A 24,245-nucleotide genomic window follows, 5' to 3' on the forward strand; every position below is an offset into this window, starting at 1 on the left:
ATGGCAATGATTTGGATGAGAACATACAGGGCATTATTAGCAAGTTTGCAGATGACACCAAAGTGGGTGGTATTGTACAAAGTGAAGATGGTTGTCAAAAATTGTTGTAGGATCTTGATCAGGTGGGCTGATTGATGGAATTTAAGAGAAATGTGAGGTGTTGCATTTTGGGAAGTCTAACATGGACAGGACCTACACAGTGAATGGTAGGGCTCTGGGTAGTGTTGTAGGGCAGAGGGATCTGGGAATGTAGGTACATAGTTCCTAGAGAGTGGCTTCACAAGTAGATAGGATGGTCAAAAAGGCTTTCAGCACATTAGCCTTCATCCATCAAGAATATTGAGTATAGAAGTTGGGAGGTCGTATTGCAGTTATATACGAGGTTGGTGTGGTCACATTTAGAGTTCAATATTGATCAATTTGTAGGAAAGATGTCAAGCTGGAAAGGGTGCAGAGAAAATTTGCCAGGACTCGACTGAGTTATAGGGAGAGATTGAGCAGGCAAGGACTTTATTCCTTGGAGCGCAGGAGGATGAAGGGCAATCTTATTGAGAGGTGTACAAAGTCATGAGAGGATTAGTCTGGGTAAATGTACAGAGTCTTTCACTCAGGGTGGGGGAATTGAGAACCAGTGGACATAGGTATAGGGTGAGGGGAGATTTAATAGGAACCTGAGGGATAACTTTCTTACACAAAGGTTGGTGGGTGTATGGAACAAGGGGCCAGAGGAGGTAGTTGAGGCAGGTACTATCACACCATTTAAGAAACATTTGGACAGGTACATGGATAGGTTTAGAGGGATATGGGTGAAAGAGACGTGTAGATGGGGCATGTTTGTTTGGCGTTGGGCCGAAGGGCCTGTTTCTACGCTGAATGACTATGACTAAGATGAAATATGTGTGGATATCAAAGAAGGTTGTCTTTAAGGCCACAACAGGATACAGATGTAAAGATGGGCAGGTGGAATTTAATCCAAATAATGTGAGGCGATTTCCTTTTGCGAAGTTAAAAACTGGTAGGACATAAGAATAAATGGCAAGGCATAACGAATATTGATGAACAGAGTTCTTGGTATTCAAGTTCACTGTTCTGTGTAAGTGACAACACAAGTAGATAGGGTGGGAAAGAGGCATATGGCATGCTTGCCTTTAGGTTGAATCATAGTCATACTGCACCAAGAGTTCTTTTGTTCAGCTAAATCCTCTTGTTCCTGAAATTATTTAGCTCTGGTTTTTAACATTCATATTATTAAAGGCATTCATTTTCCCTTACCTCCTTAAATTGCTCTTTGTAGACATGGATCTGGTTGTCCGTTTGCTTGTAAGGCCTACGCCAGGAATGGCACATGGTTTAGAAGGCAGCTTGCAACTCTGTTTGCTAGACTGTAGTATTATCCTATGGTCACTTGCAATTAAAATGGAACACAAAAAGAAATAATTTAACAACGATCAACAAATAAAATATACAGATGCCCTCATTCCATGGCTTTATTTTATCAGAGATATTGCCTTAGTCCTAGCCATCTCTCCCTCATCTGCAATTTTAAAAAAACTAAATATTTTGCTTTCATTGATACTTCCTGACCTTTTGGGTATTTCCAGCTTCTGTTTTTTTTTTATTAAAAAAAAAAATTACATTCCCTTTCAAATATATCTTGTGCCCAACAGTGAAATATCTGCCAGTACACAATTCATTTTTTTGTCATGGAGCTTGTGATATTGTAATTCATAGTACCAATATTATAAAGAATAAGCTGATGTAATTTTTCGTGTTGTTACCACACCAAAAGACAAGCCTGCTTTATGTTTAAATCCATGGAGCAGGATTGATGGATGAGCGCTTGATTCAAGGAGTGATAGAGTGGAATAAGATACGATGCCACAGAAAATACACCATATATTCATGGCCCATTCTTCAACTACCTTATTTCTGTCCTATCACTAAATTCAATACTCTACTTATGCTCTGTTAAATATTCAAATAACCAGTGGCTATCAGCAGGTCACTAATTTCCAGGATGGTGCTCAACCCAGGCGACTATTTGTGTGCTAGCCACAGAAGCAGATCTGCAATCACATATTACAATCGCTCCACACTTTTAAATCTTTACTCCTACAGCAACATTTCTTACAATAACTTTGATAACGTTATTCCCTTATCATGCATCTATACACTGTAAATGGCTCAAGTGCAATCAAGTATTGTCTTTCCACTGACTGGTTAGCACGCAACAAAAGCTTTTCACTGTACACGTACACTGTACACGTGACAATAAACTGAACTGAACTGAAACTGGCCTGGATCATGCTTGACACATTGCTGATCCACACCCTGCTTGGGTTGAGGTTGTAGCCACAGCTATCCATGAAGCAGTGGGATGTATGAACTGTAACCAGGCCTCAAATTATGGATCCCAAGACCCTGGATCAGCTTGGCTGTCAAAGCCTTCCTCACATTTAAAAGCTAATTTCATTGAAAATATTAACACTAATTAAAGAACAATCCAATATTGTTTTTTCTATCCATGTCTCTAACTCCATTCAAATAAATGGGGTCACAATAGGTATGCCTAAGGTAACTTAAACCCAAAGCATCTCGTCTTGCAGCTCAGCTTGCCTGAGCTCCAGTCCTGGACTTGGTGTTAGGGAATATGCTGCTCTGTGCAATGGTGTTAGCTGATGGTTCTTTCCACAATCCATAGCTGAAGGGGAGCATAATCCAGACCCTTGCTTCACCTCTGTAAATGCTACTATACTGCACTCAGCCTTTTGGGATTTATTACATTTTAATCTTCAATTCTAAGGATATATTTTGCCATCCTTAATTATTAAAGATGATTGAACTTTCATTAAATATCATTATAAGACAGAACCATCTTAATGATATGAATTCTCAAATCACTTATTCTATAATAATTTAAGATTGCTAAATTCATCTTGTTATGTTAGTGGTTGGAGACTCGGGGCACAATTATCAAATTACACACTGTGCAAAAGTAGTTAGACTAAATGCAAATCAGAATTACACAAAATCTTTGGTAGACTTAGAGAACCGCCAATAAAGATCATAACTCCATTCTTCATTGGTAAATCATAAACTGTATAAATGTAACTGTAAATATGAACCTCCACCCAGAATCCAATCCATTGGACCAGAATCCAATTCATACTTAAAAGCTGTTAATTGTGTCACAAAAAGCACTCCAAAGAAAGAAAAGATAGACATTTACCTGAATGCCTGTGATGACGATCTTGTGTGCATTTTGTTCTCCTCCAATCTGCAGTAGATAATCTGACATTAATGTATTGAACAAGTGACTGATTCTAACATCATTTTATCAGCATGATAAAACCTTTACTTTTATATCACTGACTTAAAGGAATGCCACTGGACTTAAAGGAATGGTAAAGGACAAGCAGTTAAATGTGGGTGTGCATATTTGTAGATTTAAAAAGAAAGTGAAACTACTTGAGGCTTTTGAGGATAAAACAAAAATCACTGTGTATATTTTTGTGGACATATCTGCAGTTCCTTGTGTCACCATTGTATATAATAGCTATAGATTCAATTACGTCAAAAGTGCAGTAGTTCCATACAATGTAGAAATGTTTGCTGTCCTTAAATATAATTTATAAAGCTAATTTTATAATTGTGGAATTGGACAGCTATTAAATAACTCAATGGATTATCGAAACCTAACTTTTGGAGGCACTATAAACAGTATAAACTATTAAACATTGTGCATCCACATTTGCATGAATTAAAAGTCAGCAGTTTAAAGGTCACTTAAAAATATAATGTAGTTGCAGAATGGTCTTGCTTCTCAACTGGCATTACAGATAAAACCAGGAGCAACAACAAAGCTAAATAAAGTTAAAAAGTGAATTAGGCTTTTAAGTCCTTTGGATTAGAAAGATTTGGACATGTTCAATACATTACACAAATTACACCTCAAGAATTATTCAAATAAAAAAGTATTTATGGAGAGCAGCATAAAATGAACAACTAATTTTCACCTCAGTTTATGATTCAATAAAATGTTCTGACTAAAAAAGGTCATGCATATCAACCGAACACCATCTATCTGCCTCATAGCTAAAGAGAAACTAACCAGTACAAAATGCTACATTCAGTACTGTAAACTCCAAACAAAATTCTGCATTTAGGTTGTTCTTGACATAACAGATGAACAATAGTGGCCAGAGGAATGGTGTCGTTTTCACTGATCCGGGACCAGAAACCTGAAGAGTATTACTTGAGGAACTTGTAAGACATGGTTTTGTGAAGTCTTAAGAATTCATGTTTTGATATTAGTTTAGTTTGGAGATACAGCATGGAAACAGGCCCTTCATCCCACCAAGTCCATGCTGACCAATGATCACCCATAAACTACTTCTGTATTATCAGTGTTTAACATCCTACACAACAGAGGTAATTTACAGAAGCCAATTATTGTGCAAACCTGCACATCTTTGGAATGTGGGAGGAAACCCACATGGTCACAGGGATAACGTACAAACTCCGTACAGATAGAACCCGTAGTCAGGATAGAGTTCGGGCCTCTGGCTGTGTAAGGCAGTAACGCTAAAGCAAACTAAATAAGTAGACACAAAATCCTGGAGTAACTCAGCGGGACAGGCAGCATCTCTGGAGAGAAGGAATGGGTCACATTTCAGGTCGAGACCCTTCTTCAGACTGATCTGTCTGATTTCAGTCTGAAGAAGGGTCGCGACCCGAAAAGTCACCCATTCCTTCTCTCCAGAAATGCTGCCTATCCCGCTGAGTTACTCCAGCAATTTGTGTCTCCCTTCGATTTAAACCAGTTCTTTCCTAAGCATACTAAATATAGATATAGTCCACATGCTGCAAGGTGCAGGTACCAGCTCAAACACGTTAATGCTTCCATGAGTACAGTTTCAGAATGTGAGAAATATATGGAGATAATTGGAAACAAGGGGAAATATCTCTATGCATTACTGTCTCATCACACCAACGGAGTAAATGGAGAAGGTAAAGTAGCAAAAGTTAGTGGCTACATGAGAGGTAAACAAAGACATGGCAAATAACATGAACAATCGCAATGAGATAACGTGCTCCCAAAAACACATGAAGTTGTACTTGCAAAATAAGGGCCTACATTTCTCATCATTCCCTGATGGATTATCCCAGATATTTTCTGTTGAATACATGATACTAATGAGGGCCTTCAACCCAAAAATATTAATTCTGTTTCTCTGGTGGGGCTGGACCTGCTGAGTACTTTCAGGATTTTGTTTTCATTTCAGATTACCAGCATCTGCATATTTTTGATTTTCATCCCAAATCTCATATGTTCCTAGTTCAAATGTAAGAAACATTATTCAACAAACCGGAATGTTTAATCGATGGAAACAAGACCAATTATTTGTGCAGAGCTTGTGACCCAGAACACAGCTTAAAAAAAAGCACACATTTAATAGACTAGGGGGGAGTTCGCCGGTGGTATTCTCTATATTACCTTCCCAGCAAAGGGCATCTCAGGAAAGCAGAGCATTTAAGGAAATTGACATATGATTAAACATATGGCAATAGGAAAGAGGGATTCTATTTTATTGGACTGGGACAGATAGGACTTACTCAAGATATTGCTGCTTCTAAAAGATATTACTGTAGTTTCAAAATAGTTAAAGGGGAAAATATTTTTATCTGCAGCATGTATTTCTGTGGTGCCTCAAAATTAGGACTGCAAAAGTAAAAACAACCAGGATCAGTTAAGAGAGAAAGGAAAAATGAGGATAATATTTAGTTGGGAATCTATTCAGGAAAATGAGCCCTTGGTCAATAAAATTAAGTTAATTACAATTGTGTGGAGAAAGCAACTGAATTGAAAGGTAAAATCTCAGGTAAAAAAATAAGCTATAGGAAGGGAATAGTGTTTGAACACAAAGACAAAACTGCATGTATAGAGTGTAAGGAAAAAAAGAGGAATTTGGAAGGCATTTTGTGGGACAATCCAAGTTTCACGTTAAGTAAATTAGCTGCAAGTGGCACAATTTTAGAACAAATACATGGTGATAAAAGAATGGAATGCATAATTGGATAAATGGGACAGTGAGATTTGGAAATATTTTCATGCAGGTAATTAAGGGGTACAGAGTCAGTATGATTTGAGCTCAGCTTTATTAGACGAGTACAGATGCAATGCATGCTTCCAATTGTGGAATTGAAGTCTGCATTCACTTGAAATGGATGAGCAAGAATGAAAATATTATTCTGGTATTTTAATTAACCTCTGAATCGATACTACGAGGGAACAAAATGTCGAATTAAATAATGAATAATTAATTTCCCCTCAAGCAATATATTAATAGATCTGCACCAACATGTGTTGCTGGAGCCATTCATGACTCAAAGTGCATGGAGTACAGATGAGCAATGACACAAGATTTTTGATCCACCTAGAAGATCAAAAAGTACAAAAATAATAGATTAGCCAAGATGTTAAGATGATGGGAAGTGAACTTTGAGATAAGGATGGAAACATTTACACATGAGAATGTAGAAGAGAAAACATTTACAAATACAAGGATAACAAATGTTCGGGTTGAAGGTAAAAGAGGTAACTACCAATGAATTTAAAAACCATTCACGAGTATGAAATCAATTAAAACTGCGGAAGGCTTGAGTATATGAATAATTATTAATATAATTAGGTACAAAGGTTGATTATTTTAAATTCTCTTTTCTCCGCACTACGCATGTCCCATGCTTTTCTCTTCCGTTCTATTCTTGATTGATTGGTACAAAATGAATCTACTCCCTTCAACCATTTTTTAAAGTTTAGTTTAGAGATACAAGGTGGAAATTGACCCTTTGGCCCCATGTGATCACCTCGTGATCGTTGATACAATAGTTCCATCCTACACACTAGGGACAATTTACAGAAGCCAATTAATCTACAAACCTGCACATCTTTAGAATGTAGGACGAAACTGGAGCACCCAGAGAAAACCTACGTGCGAGTCAGCACCCGTGGTCAGGACCAAACCCAGGTCTCAATAGACAATAGGTGCAGGAGTAGACCATTCGACCCTTTGAGCCAGGACCGCCATTCAATGTGATCATGGCTGATCATCCCCAATCAGTATCCCATTCTTGCCTTTTCCCCATATCCCCTGACTCCGCTATCTTTAAGAGCCCTATCTAGCTCTCTCTTGAAAGTATCCAGAGAACCGGCCTCCACCGCCCTCTGAGGCAGAGAATTCCACAGACTCACAACTCTCTGTGAGAAAAAGTGTTTCCTCATCTCCGTTCTAAATGGCTGACCCCTTATTCTTAAACTGTGGCCTCTGGTTCTGGACTCCCCCAACATCGGGAACATGTTTCCTGCCTCTAGCGTGTCCAAACCCTTAGCAATCTTATATATTTCAATAAGAATCCCTCTCATCCTTCTAAACTCCAGAGTGTACAAGCCCAGCCGCTCCATTCTCTGAGAATGCGACAGTCCCGCCATCCCGGGAGTTAACCTTGTAACCTTGTCTTTGGCACGGTAAGGCAATAACTCTACCACTGCACTTCTGTGCTGCCCTTTTCGTCCATCTAACCTTCAAACACCTTTCTACATTTAATACCATCTCGGCATTAATCAAACTAATTCAAATATCCTTTTGATTTCAATTTAAGTTTTTGAAATCGCTCCAAAAATTTGACTATTCACATTACCTTCTTCAATCATCCCCAAATGAACACGGCAAGATCTCTGGAAGCCTGACATCACACTTTCCTTGACATTCATCTGTACTACTCTGTGGCACCACATTTCCTATCACACCCTTCACTGATCAGTTCTTAATTCAATTGTCCAGTTAATAAACCTTCCCATCTATTAACAGCAATTTAAGTAATTGAAATCCTAGCTCCTAACCAGTAATACACAGAAGCTATTTAAACCATTTCGCCTGTGACATCACTTACTCAACTATTAAAATATTCAATCTTGCATTTGCACCCTAAAATGTAGCGACTCGTGTTCTAACTCAGTGTGGTCTACTATCTTACACTCTTATGCTTAGTTTGCTTGTGCCAAATCTAAAGCTGCATGTCACTGAACTGTATGCAAAATTAATTTCACTGTACAGGTACAAGTGACAATAAAGTTCCATTGAACAATTGAACCATTTGTAGCAACCTTCAACAATTTGACATTACACCTTGACCTGCATTCAATACTCCATTGTTGTATCAATCAGTCATATAGCGATGTGAAGTTTAATTGCACAGCAACATTTCTAGTAGAAATGTCTTCTATACTCCACAACATTTTACTGCTTTTTCCATTGGATTCAAGGAAAGCTGAACCAAAATCTTAACAGCAAATGTTAACCTCTCAGTTTTATTCTTTGCTTCCATCGCAGATAATTCTCCTGACTACTTTGTCTACATCCGCTATGTAACATCCCTCTTTAGTAGTCAGCATGTAATCCTGAAATCTGTTAGATGATACATCACATTTGATTCTTCACACACATCAGGAAAGAGATTAAAAGGTAAAGTATAAATACAATGATTTAAAGTAGATGGGTGACTTTGAATATACAAGCTGATTATCAAAAATGGTGTTCATATTTAGTTGTTCTGGTATTTACTAAGAATATTTGGCAGAAATTACATTTTATAGTTGACCTCGAGGAGCTATATTTTGCTGGATAAAATAAGAAACCTAAGATTGAGGGAGAAAGTTGCAGAGATCCTCAGAATTGTAATTCAAAGATTAAATGGGGAGAAGACTGTGAATGCTGAGGCAGGTGATCTATAAGTCTTACTTAAGCATTATTATACTCTTGAATAAGTGGGTTTTTTAATGGTTATACAAGGAAAACAAAATTGCAGATTTGCAAACATTGATCAACAAGAAGATTGTAGTCACACAATACTTGAACTGACGGACAAGCATATTGCGATACATGTATTAAAATGATTACGCCGAATGAACAAGGTTACGTTTTGTCCAGTAGGTACAACAGAGTGCAAAGAAAATAGATTAGATAATGCAGTGAATTTTCAGCTCAAACATTCACAGTGCATTCAGAAAGTATTCAGACCCCTTCACTTTTTCCACATTTTGTTACGTTACAGCCTTATTCTAAAATGGATTAAATTCATTTTTTTTTATCATCAATCTACACAAAATACCCCACTTATTATTATTTATTTATTTAAATCATTTGCTATGTCGCTCTTCCAGGGAGATGCTAAATGCATTTCGTTGTCTCTGTACTGTACACTGACAATGACAATTAAAATTGAATCTGAATCTGAATCTGAATAATAAAAAAGCAAAAACAAATGTTCAGTAATTTTTGCAATGTAATTAAAAATAAATAACTGAAATATCACATTTACATAAGTATTCAGACCTTATACTCAGTACTTTGTTGAGGCACCTTTGGCAGAGATTACAGCCTCAAGTCTTCTTGGGTCTGACGCTACAAGCTTGGCACACCTGTACTTGGGTAATTTCTCCCATTCTTCTCTGCAGATCCTCTTTAGCTCTGCCAAGCATCGATGCACAGCTATTTTCAGGTCCCTCCATAGATGTTCGATCAGGTTCAAGTCCGGGCTCTGGCTGGGCCAATCAAGGACATTCACAGACTTGTCACAAAGCCACTCCTGCGTTGTCTTGGCTGTGTGCCAGGGGTCGTTGTCCTGTTGGAAGGTGAAACTCCGCCCCAGTCTGAGGTCCAGAACGCTCTGGAGCAGGTTTTCATCAAGGATCTCTCTGAACTTTGCTCCGTTCATCTTTCCCTCAATCCTGACTAGTCCCCCAGTTCCTGCTGCTGAAAAACATCCCCACAGCATGATGCTGCCACCTCCATGCTTCACCGTAGGTATGGTATTGGCCAGGTGATGAGCGGTGCCTGGTTTCCTCCAGACGTGATGCTTGGTATTCATGCCAAAGAGTTCATCAGAAACCTTGTTTCTCATAGTCTGAGAGTCCTTTAGGTGCCTTTTGGCAAACTCCAAGCGGGCTGTCATATGCCTTTTACTGAGGAGTGGCTTCCGTCTGGCCACTCTACCATAAAGGCCTGATTGGTGGAGTGCTGTAGATATAGTTGTCTTTCTGGAAGGTTCTCCCATCTCCACAGGGGAACTCTGGAGCTTTGTCAGAGTGACCATCGGGTTCTTGGTCACCTCCCTGACCAAGGCCCTTCTCTCCCGATTGCTCAGTTTGGCCGGGCGGCCAGCTCTATGAAGCGTCCTGGTGGTTCCAAAGTTCTTCCATTTAAGAATGACGGAGGCCACTGTGCTCTTCGGAACCTGCAATGCTGCAGAAATTGTTTTATACCATTCCCCAGATCTGTGTCTCGCCACAACCCTGTCTCGGAATTCTATGGACAATTCCTTCATCTTCATGGCTTGGTTTTTACTCTGACGTGCACTGTCAACTGTGGGACCTTATATAGACAGGTGTGTGTATTTTCAAATCATGTCCAATCAATTTAATTTACCACTGGTGGACGCCAATCAAGTTGTAGAAACATCTCACAGATAATCAATGGAAACAGGATGCACTTAAGCTCAATTTTGAGTGTCATAGCAAACTTATGTAAATGTGATATTTCATTATTTCTTTTTAATTACTTTGCTAACATTTCTAAACACCTGTATTCGCTTCTTCATTCTGGGGTATTGTGTGTAGATTGATGATAAAAAAAAATGAACTTACTCAATTTTAAAATAAGGCTGTAACATTCCAAAATGTGGAAAAAATGAACGGGTCGGAATACTTTCTGAATGCACTGTAGGTAACGTACTCATTTGCCATTACAGTTGTTGGCAAAAGTGCACATAACTATTTCATAAAATTCAGTTTTGTTTTACAAAAGATACTAGACTAGAAATTCTTCTGCCCATAAACACACACCAAAAGTGGCACTGCATGAAGAAGGCACAGCAGTTTTTCCCTGCAGCCCTTTCTTTGTCGAAATGCAGTCCTCTGGATTGAATTCAAACAAGGAGCACGTTGTCAACCATATCACTGCACAGGCTCACCCCACAATCCTCACAGATCACAGAGATGTGTAACCAGTTCCCATGTTCATTGATATGTGGATTGCAGCTATTGAAAGAACCAGTCAAGGGTACTGCGGGTTAAATTAAATTATTTTGCTTTCTATTGAACTTTATGGAGTCACAGAGCTCAAAGAACAAGAGTGCATCTTAGTTTGTAATCCTTGCAGATTAGTAAAACCACATCAACTGATGGGCAATGCTCAAGCAGAAAAAGACTCGGTCCATTTTTCATGACAAACGAATCAGTGCTGTATTTAATTCAAAAGCTAGCTGCAAGTTCAGATATAGGTCATAACTTCTGATGTACAAATTGATTTGGTGGCTATGCCATTCCCAAGGGAGAGTGGTCTGGGAATAGGTGAATGACTGATTTTACGACAGAAAATGATAGACCTGTAACATCACAGTCTTCAAAATAAATCGGCTTCTAGATGTATTGGAGAGTTAACAACAACTGTGGCTCCCTGCATATCCTCTGGTGATGGGATCTGTCCGCCCTTCTTCCCCTCCCCTCCAGGAATATGGGGAAAATGCAGGAACAGGGTACTGATTTTAGATGATCAGCCATGATCATATTGAATGGCGGTGCTGGCTCGAAGGGCCGAATGGCCTACTCCTGCACCTATTTTTTCTATGTTTCTTCCTTTAGCAGATCCGGCCAGCCCATGACCTCTCTCCAGCTACAACTGCTGCAATGGAACCAGACAAAGTGCAACATACAACTGATCATAAGGTCATAAGTGATCTGCACTGGGTAGCGCCAGCAATGGCTGCCTCGCCAACAGTCTGTCTGTCTGTCCCTTCCTTCTTTGATGTTTGTTTGTATGTGTTAAAGGTGTGTTCTTTAGCTTGTTTTATGTTGGGGGTGGGGGGGAGTTGGGGGGAAACTTTTTCTAATCTCTTAACTCGACGGAGATGCGATATTTTTTCCGTATCGTATTTCCGTCCGCACTGCGGCCTAACATCGAGGAGTTGGCGGCCTTTGCTGGAGACCAACCGAGAGCTCCACCAGGGTAGCCAGCGGACTTAACATCACGGAGCTCGCGATCCCTGTTGGGGGTTGACTTTGGGGTTCCAACGGCGGGAGCCTGCGGACTTTAACATCACGGAGTTCGCGGTTTCCGGTTAGAGACCGACTTCGGGAACTCCATGCCGCAGGAGCTTTTGAATTAATCTCTCCGACGTGGGAGTTTCGATCGCCCCGACGCGGGAGCTTCGATCGCCCCAACTGCAGGAGCTTCGATCGCCCCAACTGCGGGAGCTTCGATCGCCCCAACTGCGGATGGTTCTACTGCCCCGACCCCAGGAGAATAAACGAGGAAGATTAATAATAATAATGGATGGGATTTATATACAGGTAGCGCCTTTCTAATACTCAAGGCGCTTGATACTCAAGGCGCTTAAATACTCAAGGCGCTTAAAGATTAGACTTTATTGGCTTCCATCACAGTGAGGAACGTGGGGAATCCGCTGTGGTAGATGTTTATGGTAACTTTTATGTAGTTGTGTGTCTTGTTGCTTTTTTTTAGTATGGCTGTATGGTAATTTGACTGTACCTTAATTGGTACATGTGACAATAAACTGACCTTGAAACCTTGAAGTGATACGAGTAGAATTAGACCATTCGGCCCATCAAGTCTATTCCGCCATTTAGTCTTGGCTGATCTATCCCTCCTAACCCCATTCTCCTCCCCATAACCTCTGACACCCATACTAATCAAGAATCTATCTATCTCTGCCTTAGATATATCCACTGACTTGTCCTCCACAGCCGACTGTGGCAAAGAATTCCACAGATTCTCCAGCCTCTGACTAAAGAAATTCCTCTCGTATCCTTCCTAAAATAACTTTAATTCTGAGGCTATGACCTGTAGTCCTAGACCCTCCCACTATAGTAAACATCCTCCCCACATCCACTCTATCCAAGCCTTTCACTATTCTGTGCGTTTCAATGAGTCCCCCCTCATTCTTCTAAACTCCAGCGAATATAGCCCTAATGCCGTCAAACGTTCATCATATAATCTTCCATCTCATACACTTAATTCAAGCACCCACACAGATTGTAAGTGGATAAATGGCTGAGCTCAGAAAAAATAGATTCTGCAGTTTACGTTCCATTTCTATGAGCCTTGGCAGCTTCAAACTCAGGAACAGACAGCTCCACACTGAATGACAAATGCTTAATTACCTTTTTAAATAGTACAACTGCTGTGAACAGTCGATTCTCTTGTGTTGGTGGTTAAACAGATAAACAACACAATCCAAAAGAATAACATTAGAAATGTGGGAAATAAAAAATGCTGGAAATACTAAAAATTATCCGTGGAGAGAGAAATGGAATCAGCATTTTTTAATTCATAAATGATAGGAGCAGAATTAGGCCATTTGGCCCATCAAGTCCACTCCGCCATTCAATCATGGCTGATCTATCTTTCCCACTCAACCCCATTCTGCCTTCTCCCCATAACCCTTGACATCCGTCCTACAGTCAGTGACCTTTCATCACAAGAGTAACATGTGAAACGCCAACTCCGTTTCTCTCTCCACAGACATAAACTGACCTGTCGAGCATCTCCAGTATTTTCTGGTTGTACTAAAGGGATACTTTTAAAGGATCACTAGAATGTAGAAGGATGAGTGGGATTCTTATGGAAACACATAAAGGATTGGACAGGCTAGATGCAAGAAAAATGTTCCCGGTGTTGGGGGAGTCCAGAACCAGGGGTCATAGTTTAAGAATAAGGGGTAGGTCATTTAGGACTTCTTCACCCAAAGTTGTGAATCTGTGGAATTCTCTGCCACAAAAGGCAATTCACTGGATGGTTTCAAGAGAGAGTTAGATTTAGCTCTTAGGAGTAAAGGAAACAAGGGATATGGGGGAAAAGCAGGAACGGGGTACTGATTTTAGATGATCAGCCATGATCATATTGAAGTCATGATCGAAGGGCCAAATGGCCTACTCCTGCATCTATTTTTCTATGTTTCCATGATACATTGTCAGCAAAGGAGGTACAAAATGATCACTGCAAGAGAATGGATATCAATGATGCACTCTGTCCTGCACACTGGTGTATAATGGGGCAGGAGTGTGGAGCTCAACTTTGTATCCAGTATGAAAGTTTTACTGTATGTGATGCACTTACTAATAGATTTTTTTAAATCATCCCTGCGACAGGTGAAAATGTTGAATGCAACAATATTTCTCCATGACTATATTTTCTTGGAAGACTTAAAGGTGACTATTGTACATGTTCTATGCTTTTTCTAAACAGGCAAAAAATATAATTCTATCATAAGGAGTGGCATCAAGACTCCTGGATTATAATGACAATTTATTTCCACATTTCTGTTTCTCAAATTGTAGTCCTTAGAAATAACATATTCTTTAAAAAAAAACAGCCACACCAACCAATTTTTTTTAGGTTGAGGTACCTATTTCTTTTCTTGATAAGGTGCCTCATTCCAATTATAAAACCTAATAGAGAACAGTAATAAAGGAGACTAATACAAAACCAGATCTTCCCATCTTGAGCAACAAGCAACATATGCCGTTTGACATTGATTAATTTCAATTAAAAAAAAATTCAGGTTTAGACTTACACACCAAAGATCTGCCAGTACAGTAACTAATGAATGCAATTGCTTTCACTGGCCATAAATGACCACTGCTCCATTTGAAACTTTGTGCAATTTATGTAATTACTCTGCTTCAACGTGCAATTAAAGAATGAGTTCGCACAGGAAGTCAACCATTACAATGGAACACTTGCGGAGAGAAAATAAATGTACAGTAATTGATGGAATGATAGTCAGCAGTGGCCACTAAATACATATATATGCGCACACGTTATTTACAAACAACAAGGCAAATACTTAATTTAACCAGTGAATGTAGGTTGGATTAAAGAGAATGCAGGTTCTAATAACTATAAAACATAATAAACAAAGCAAATTACACTGTCACAGAATTAAAAAAACAGTGGTGATAGTTGTTAGCATGCAATGAAAGAAATTTGGAAAATGCAATGTATTATCCAATGATTATTCTTTATATTCTTTTTGCTTAAAAAAATAAATGGAAGTGGCACACTTACAGTGCTACCTGCCTGGGTCCTGAAGGTTACTAGTTTCCTAACCCATCTAGACAGATTAGCAGGATGGGAGAAGGGTAGGCACAAACCATCCACCAGATGACAATGCTACACATTGTAGATACCAGCATAGCTAGGAGCCATCTAGAAGGGAAAAAAGATGAATAAAAAATGCAAATGGAAGAGCAGAAAATTTAAGCTAAAATGCCATAGGCAAAATAACTGCAGTAAAGCTATTATTTCTGAAACACAAGTGCAAGCAAGTGCAATGCAAAATGTGGAAAGTGATTTCTGCAGGAAAATGTACAGTACATTTGAAAATCATGAATGCTGTTATTTGACAACCCAAGCTTCCATCTACAAAGCAGGAACCAGTATTCTGTGGGTCATGTGGGGATAAGCCAAACACCTTCCTCTCATAGTTCAGCTGCAGTGCTCTCCATAATGTTTGGGACAAAGATCCATCATTTATTTATCTGCCTTCATACTCCACAATTTGAGATTTGTAATAGAAAAAAAAAATCACATGTGGTTAAAGTGCACATTGACAGATTTTAATAAAGGCCATTTTTATACATTTTGGTTTCACCATGTAGAAATTACAACAGTGTTTATACCTAGTTCCCCCATTTCAGGGCACCATAATGTTTGGGACACAGCAATGTCATGTAAATTAAAGTAGTCATGTTTAGTCTTTTGTTGCATATACTTCGCATGCAATGACTGCTTGAAGTCTGTGATTCATGGGCATCACCAGTTGCTGGGTGTCTTCTCTGGTGATGCTTTGCCAGGCCTGTATTGCAGCCATCTTTAGCTAATGCTTGTTTTGGGGGCTAGTCCCCTTCAGTTTTCTCTTCAGCATATAAAAGGCATGCTCAATTGGGTTCCGATTGGGTGATTGACTTGGCCACTCAAGAAATGACAATTTTTTAACTTTGAAAAACTCCTTTGTTGCTTTAGCAGTATGTTTGGGATCATTGTCTTGCTGTAGAATGAACCACCGGCCAATGAGTTTTGAGGCATTTGTTTGCACTTGAGCAGATAGGATGTGTCTAGACACTTCAGAATTGATTATGCGACTACCATCAGCAGGTATATCATCAATGAAGATCAGTGAGCCAGTTCCTTCAGCAGCCGTACATACCCACACCATAACACACTCACCACCGTGTTTCACAAATGAGGTGGTATGCTTTGGATCTTGGGCAGTTCCTTCTCTCCTCCATACTTTGTTCTTGCCATCACTCTGATATAAGTTAATCTTCGTCTCATCTGTCCACAAGACCTATTTCCAGAACTGTGGTTGCTCTTTTAAGTAGTACTTGGCAAACTGCAACCTGGACATCCTATTTTTGTGGCTAATCAGTGGTTTGCATCTTGCAGTGTAGCCTCTGTATTTCTGTTCATGAAATCTTCTGCGGACAGTGGTCATTGACAAATCCACACCCGACTCCTGAAGAGTGTTTCTGATCTGTCGGACAGATATTGGGGATTTTACTTTATTATAGAGATTCTTCTGTCATCAGCTATGGAGGTCTTCCTTGGCCCGCCAGTCCCTTTGCGATTAGTAAACTCACCAATGGTTCCAAACATTTGATTTTGGTAAGCCTAAGGTTTGGCTGATGTCTCTAACAGTTTTATTCTTGTTTCTCAGTCTCATAATGGCTTCTTTGACTTTCATTGGCACAACTTTGGACCTTATGTTGATAAACAGCAATAAAAGTTTCCAAAGGTGATGGAACGACTGGATGAAAGACTAGGTGCTGAGAGCTGTCTTATACCTGCATTAAGGAGGCATTTAAACACACCTGAGCAATTACAAACACCTGTGAAGCCATGTGTCCCAAACATTCTGGTGCCCTGAAATGTGGGACTATGTATAAACACAGCTGTAATTTCTACATGGTGACACCAAAATGTATAAAAATACCCTTTAATAAAATCTGACAATGTGCACTTCAACCGCATGTGATTTTTTTTCTATTACAAATCTCAAGTTGTGGAGTACAGGGGCAAATAAATAAATGATGGATCTTTGAGCAAAACATTATGGAGGGCATTGTAGGTCTTTAGAAAAAACGCAACCTTTGTGTGTTTCAAATAACCTCCCAATCTGCTAATAGTAGAAGTACAGTCTTGAATTGCTTATCTAGTTCTTAGTTTGGAGAAACAGATTTAAGGTGAACCCTTCAAACACTGGGCCTAAGTACTGAGCTACAACAATAACAATGAAATGCACCTGAATAGGAAAGTGTTAGCTTGATATGTGGGAAAGAAGCCCATCAAATATTTAGAAGGGGCATGCCCACATTTTGCTTTACAAGCTAGTGATCAAAATCACCCGACCCTTGCGGTGGCTATTTGGGGCCAGCTGATGACAAATAAGCTGAGAAGGCAAGGTAATGAAGCTGAGGGCAAGGTAACCAAGGTAATTCAGTTGCACCTCTCTGTGCAAAACTCATTAGGTTTAGGCAGAAAGGTGCGACAACACACAGCACAAAAATGCAGAGCATGCGAGGAATTTTCAGGGCTCCTTAGTACACAATAGTGATGAAGCAGCCTACCTGAAAATGTTGGAAGAGGGTCAAACGGGACATATCAAGACATTCCATGAATAGGGATCCATGTAGGAAATACTTCTGCTTCCACAGTGAGTGGAGCATATAGGAGGCGAGAAAAGAAATTTACCAGATGCCTGTCCTATTGCCTGCAGAAGACAGTATAAAGGTCTATTATTATAACTGTGGTAAGTCACAAGGGCCTGATGTTGCCCTTGTGCAAAAGGTGGAGCAAGGTTGAAGGGAAAGGAAATTCACAATAAAGTGAAAGGATTGTGGTAAGCTGGGTCATTCAAAATAATTTATTGTAGTAGCAGCAATAAAATGGCAATAAATCTGGATATAGTGAAAGTGTGGATAATCTCATTCATGACACCTGACGTTATCAAAATTTAATACATCAACCTGAGTTACAGAAATGATATTTAACTGTCACTGAACCTATTGCTGGTATAAAATAAATTTGGATTCATTTTCTGTTGAGCATGCGAGAACCATTGCTTGGCCATGTCGTGCGTGATAATACATGTATTTGCAGTGTTCAATATCAATCATTATTCACAACTGATAAATATTACCCCTTGGAGATTTACGTATCTAGTTGTAAAGCAGTTTATTTTTGAGTATGCACTCATTTTTAAAACATTTGGTGAGTTATATTTTTAATCAAGATTTTAGCAGATTTAAATGGTATGATTGGCCTTCATTGCGAGAGGATATGAGGTTAGGAGCAAGGAGGTCCTACTGCATGTTGTACAGGGCCCTGGTGAGCGCTCCTGGAGTATTGTGAATGCAAATTTGGTCTCCTAATTTGTGGACGGACATTATTGCTATTGAGGGAGTGCAGCGTAGGTTCACCAGGTTAATTCCTGGGATGGCGGGTTTGACGTATGATGAAAGAATGTGTTGACTTGGCTTGCATTTGTTGGAATTTAGAAGGATGAGAGGGTTCTTATAGAAACATATAACATTCTTAGAGGATTGGACAGGGTAGATGCAGGAAAAACTTTCCCGATGTTGGGGGAGTCCAGAACCAGGGGTCACAGTTTAAGAATACGGGTAGGCCATTTAGGACTGAGATGAGGAAAAACGTTTTCACCCAGAGAGTTGTGAATCTGTGGAATTTTCTGCTACAGACGGCAGTGGAGGCCAATTCCCTGGATGTTTTCAAGAGGGAGTTAGATTTAGCTCTTAGGGCTAAGGGAATCAAGAGATATGGGGAAAAACCGGAATGGGGTACTGATTTTGGATGATCAGCCATGAATTGAATGGTGGTGCTAGCTCGAAGGGCTGAATGGCCCACTCCTGCACCTATTTTCTACGTTTCTATGATTGTTTTGTGGGCTCATGATTCCTGAAATTCTTTAAGAGTGGGAAAACATTTGAGCATTTAACCCTTTAGATGTATCAATGATTCTAAATATTATGAAGAGGTAGGTTTGCCCATATATATATATATATTGTGTCCCAGCATTACACGGGAGGGCTGGTCACCAATGCAATATTCCACCTCTCCACCAATTCCAATATTGCTCGCCAGTGGGGGGGGGGGGGGGGGCTTTCTGTTGCGCTAGTATGGGTGTGGCGGGCCGAAGGTACTGGTTTCCAGAGAGTTAGTATAGACATTGTGGGCCGAATGGATTCTTGGGCTGGCAGCCAACTGTTGCAACGATTTTAAAAGCCAAGCCAAGGCAAACAATTGGGCAGCAGCCATCCGACAACCAAAATTCATTTTGTGAACACAAACTTTTTAAAAAGGCGAGGCAAACAATTCAGCAGCAGCCACCCGACAACCAAAATTCATTTTGTGAACACAAACTTGTTAAAAAAGTGAGGCAAACAATTGGGCAGCAGCCACCCGACAACCAAAATTCATTTTGTGAACACAAACTTGTTAAAAAGGCGAGGCAAACAATTGGGCAGCAGCCACCTTACAGCCGCATCGAGGGGACTCACCGTGGAGTAGACGTGCGTTCAGTGTTATTCGCAACTCAGAGAGCTGTGACCCTCTCGCTTCCTGGGTCTGGTAGAGACTGAGTGAGGGACTACGCTTCCGGGTTTTATAGTCCCTCCCCCCTGCCGCCAGCGGGGGCAGCAGAGAGAACGGGGAATTCTTTTAAAACTTTAATATCTCTCTGATTTTTCATCGATGGGAAAAATCCTCCGGTCCCGGAAGGCGGAGGGGGGCTCTGAGCGAGGTGGCCAAAAATGACGGCCATAGGTGGCGGCGTTCTCTCGGAAATCACACCACAGCGAGCCAAAAGCGGTCAAGATCAGATTTTTAGTAATATACTAGACCAAGTGCAGACCCGTTGGGTCTGCTCCCCCAACGCAGCCATTCCCTACCCGTAGCCCCCACGGGAGACGTGGTCCTCCAACTCAAGCGGCTCAGGAATCAGCAGTGCGGCTGTTTTTAAATGGCGTCTTTGAGGCGAGATGCGGGCGCCAGCAGCCGTTATGGTCGCTGGCCAGCAGGAGGCGACAAAATGAGTGAGTGGGGGGGGAAGGATTTTATTAAAAATGTGTACATAAACACGACGAAATTTAATGAGGAGTGGATACTTGGAATGAAAAGTGAAATCTCTACCGAAATGGAAAAAATCAGGGCGTTTGTGGGTCGGGTGTTGATGTAGCAACGAATCAAAGGCTGGCAGCCACAAGTCAGAAACACACAGCCAGCCAGCCAGACACACACAGTTTTAATATTATAAGAGAGAGAGAGAGATATATATATATATATATATATATATATATATATATATATATATATATTATATGTGTGTGTGTGTGTGTGTATGTGTGTATGATATATATATATATATATATATATTATAAGAGATTATATTATTAGTTTATTAGATGATTAGATTATTTCTTAGGCTAGGAGGGTTGGGGGGCGGGGGGGAATCTATAGAGGTATATAAAATCATGAGAATAGACAGAGTAAATGCAGTCTTTTACCCAGAGTAAGAAATCAATAATCAGAGAAAGAGTGAGAGGGGAAAGATTTAATAGGAACCTGAGGGGCAACATTTTCACACGGAGGGTCGTGGATATATAGAACGAGCTGCCAGAGGAGGTCGTTGAGGCAGATACTATAGCAAAATTTAAAAGACATTTGGACAGGTACACGGATAGGAAAAGTTTAGAGGTACCATATTTCCCGGCGAAGAAGACGCTATTTTTAACCCAAAAATAAGGCCCGAAAATGTACCTGCGTCTTGGAGGCCGAAGGTTAAGTTGTTAGCCAAGAAAGATAGACTTGGCTATCCCACAGTACAACAGCATCAAGAACGATGGTACTGTACAGAGGAATAGCCAAGTTTATCCCCCATTGCTGGCAGCTGATTTACATTCTCTGGCTGGGTGGCTAGGTCCAGTTTGTTGATGGCGACATTCTACCAGGACTCGGGTCCGATCCCCAGGGCGGAAAGACGGAGCAGCTTTCAGCCGGGGAAGCAGGGACAGTGGCCGTCCACTGGAGTTGCGGGGAGGGCACGAGCGTTGAGAAAGAAGGGGTCGGGGATCAGGCCAGCAACTCACTCACTTAGTAGCTCAGGCAGCTGTGAGCGGCCCCCGGGACCGGACAGCGGTACCGGCCGCTACCTCAGCGCCTTCTGCCGGCTGGCCCGCCAGCCAGCCACGGTGTCCTTGTGCACAGGCGCAACTGGTGGAGGTGGTGGTTGGCGGGTAGCTACTGGGCGGAAGGCTGACTGCTCCGTCCCGGGCTCTCTCTCTCTCTCTTCCCGTTATGTGATCTCCCTGAGCCAGGAAGACACCATCCCTCAGCACATTGTGGAACAGGCGAAGATGGAGGCTCCCCGGTCCTCATTGCCTTCTTGAACCAAATCCTTGATCCTGTCCTCCCAGCCTTTTTTCTAAATTTAGCAACTTAAAATGGGGGTGCGTCTTCATCGCTGGGAAATACGGTATATGGGCCAAACACAGGCAGGTGGAACTCACAAAGATGGGGCATCTTGGTCGGCAAGGATAAATTGGGCCGAAGGGCCTGTTTCCATGCTGTATGATTATTCTACATTGAGTAATGTTGCTTGGTATTAATTCAAGTCTCTTCAGTGTCGTTTAATTCAATTTCTACAAGTCTGAACATTATCTTGTTGATGTGAGAGAAATAAATCACAATTTTGTCAAGGAGAGAACTTTAAACTCAATCAAAAGTAATTAAATCACGCTGACATACTTAAAAATTGGGAAAAGAAATAGATCCTGTTCTCTTTCAAAGTCAAAAATAAGTCTTATATGTCAAGGACATCTTATTAATAATTTTCTACTCTTTTAAAAATTATTGTGAAATCTCATATTCCTTGCTGAGGCCAAAGTACTTCGGTCAACACAATTATTAATAGTTTTAAATGTTCTATTCAATTCTGAATATTGAAGATAAATGCTGTGCGAGTTAGAAATCCCAAATATTAGTATTTCCACATATCTTTACCAAATCAATATTTCAGACTATGCCAGACTTTTTCCATTCTCCTCACAATCTACTCACCACCCTCCATATTCTATCTCTCAACTACACACTAGAGCAATGTCTCCTATCCCATACATCCTTGGGATGTGAGAGACTAGAGCATCTGACGAAAACCCATGCCGTCACAGGGAGAAAGTGCAAACTCCACTCTGACAGCACTGGAGGTCAGGACTGAACCCAGGTCCCTGGAGCTGTGAGACAGTGAGCTCTGGTTAAAGTAGCACAACTAGGAGAATTTGTTCTCATCACATTGACAAAGTCAAAATAGTGCCAATAAATATAACCTTGCAGGGAAGATAACTATTTTCACGAATAGCTCTATTGTTCAAGCTATTTAATTTTAACGAAATATGTTTTTCTTTCAATGAGAAAATAAACTTGTGGTTTCTTAAATGGAGTCCATTAGATAGATACACAATGGAAGTTTATTGGAAGTATTAATGGAATGATCAAAATGTGATTGCAACAAAAAAAAGTATTCTGTGATTTTGCTTCACTCAGAAAATAATGTTTTAATTGGTGAAATAAAACCAGACACAAGAGGCCTGCAGCATGTCCTAGGCAGTCACAACCCTCTGTGTTAAAAATAAATTCCCCCACGCATCTCCTTTAAACTTTGCTCCTCTCACTTTAAAGTGCACCCTCCAGTATTTGAATTTTCCATCTGGGAAAAGGTTCTGAGAATCTATCCTATTGACGCCTCTCATAATTTAATATACTTTTATCAGGTCTCCCCACAACCTCCAGCATTCCAGAGAAAACAATCCGAGTCTGTCTAACCTCTCCCTGTACATATTACCCTTTAATCCAGGCATTATTCTGGCAAACCTCCTCTGCACCCTTTTCAAAACTGCTATATCCTTTCTGTAATGTGGTGACCAGAACTGTACACAATAATCCAAATGCAACCCATCCTATAAAGCTGCATCATGATTTCCTGCCATACTCAATGCTCCAACCTATGAAATCAAGCATAGCATATGCTTTAGTTACCACTCAATCGACTTGTGTTGCCACTTTCAGAGAGTTATGAACTCCAAGATCCCTCTATACATCAATACTGTTAAGGGCCATACCATTAATTGTATATTTTTCCCTCCCAAAGTGCAACACCTCCCACTTGCTCAGATTTTACTCCATCTGCCCTTTCTCCGCCCATTTCTGTAACCGATCTAAATCCCGCTGTTTACCTTGATAGGCTTCCTCACAGTCCGCAACCCCAGCAATCTTGGTGTCATCTGCAAACTTACAAACAAATATGAATCTATCTCTATCTCTATCACAAACAGCAGAAGTTCCAGCACAGATCCCTTGGAACTCCACTGGCCATAGGCCTCCAGCCTGTATATTGTCCTTTCACCACAAATCTGGCCTATCAGTAAGCCAGTTCTAAATCCATCTATCAGTAAGCCAGTTCTAAATCCTATTCAATTATTTGTTCAGTTTTTAAGTTTGTTAGGAAAGGATGAAAATAGTTAAATAATATAAAACATTGCAAACACAAGAAATCTGGAGAAAGAAAAAGCGCTGAAAAGTCTCAATGGGTCAGACAGCATCTGTGGAGAGAGAAACCAGGATTAATATTTTGGGTCAACTGGGAAAGAGAAAAACAAAAGTACTTTTAAGTTGTACATAAGATGAAGGGAGGGATAGATTGAACAAAGAGAATATAGAAACATAGAATAAAGGTGCAGGAGTAGGCCATTCGGCCCTTCGAGCCAGAACCGCCACTCAATATGATCATGGCTGATCATCCAAAATCAGTAACGCGTTCCTGCTTTTTCCGCCCATTTCCCTTGATTCCGTTAGCCCCAAGAGCTAAATCTAACTCTTTCTTGAAAACATCCAGTGAATATCTAGAAAAGGGATACTGGGGATAAATTGTAGAGATCACTTGGTTGATGGGTTACTTTGAGCAGATGGAGTTTGAGAATACAAGGCTAACAGTCATACCCAGATCAGCTGTGCTAATAGTTAGAAAAACTGAGCCTATACCACAGATGGATGACCTACAGCAGAAATGGCCAATTCTATTGCACACAGAGAAAG

The 24,245-nt window shown here is 40.4% G+C and overlaps 1 protein-coding gene across 4 annotated transcripts in view; it reads right to left on the reverse strand.

Moving 5' to 3' along the window:
- Positions 1–24,245, reverse strand: part of cdc14b (cell division cycle 14B) — a 125,545-nt gene that overhangs the window by 6,398 nt on the left and 94,902 nt on the right. For 2 of the 4 annotated variants that reach the window (XM_033017707.1, XM_033017709.1), the window contains exons 13-14: positions 3,230–3,277; positions 1,273–1,404 (exon numbers count right to left, since the gene is read on the reverse strand). In XM_033017707.1, the coding sequence (XP_032873598.1) occupies positions 1,273–1,404; positions 3,230–3,277 (180 nt within the window). Of the gene's footprint in view, positions 1–1,272; positions 1,405–3,229; positions 3,278–15,146; positions 15,288–22,192; positions 22,207–24,245 lie in introns of those variants that run through there. The other 2 variants (XR_004411370.1, XM_033017710.1) reach the window with 2 other exon arrangements.

This window comes from Amblyraja radiata, chromosome 3 (genome assembly GCF_010909765.2).
Source record: "Amblyraja radiata isolate CabotCenter1 chromosome 3, sAmbRad1.1.pri, whole genome shotgun sequence".
In the NCBI taxonomy this organism is placed as follows: Eukaryota; Metazoa; Chordata; class Chondrichthyes; order Rajiformes; family Rajidae; genus Amblyraja; species Amblyraja radiata.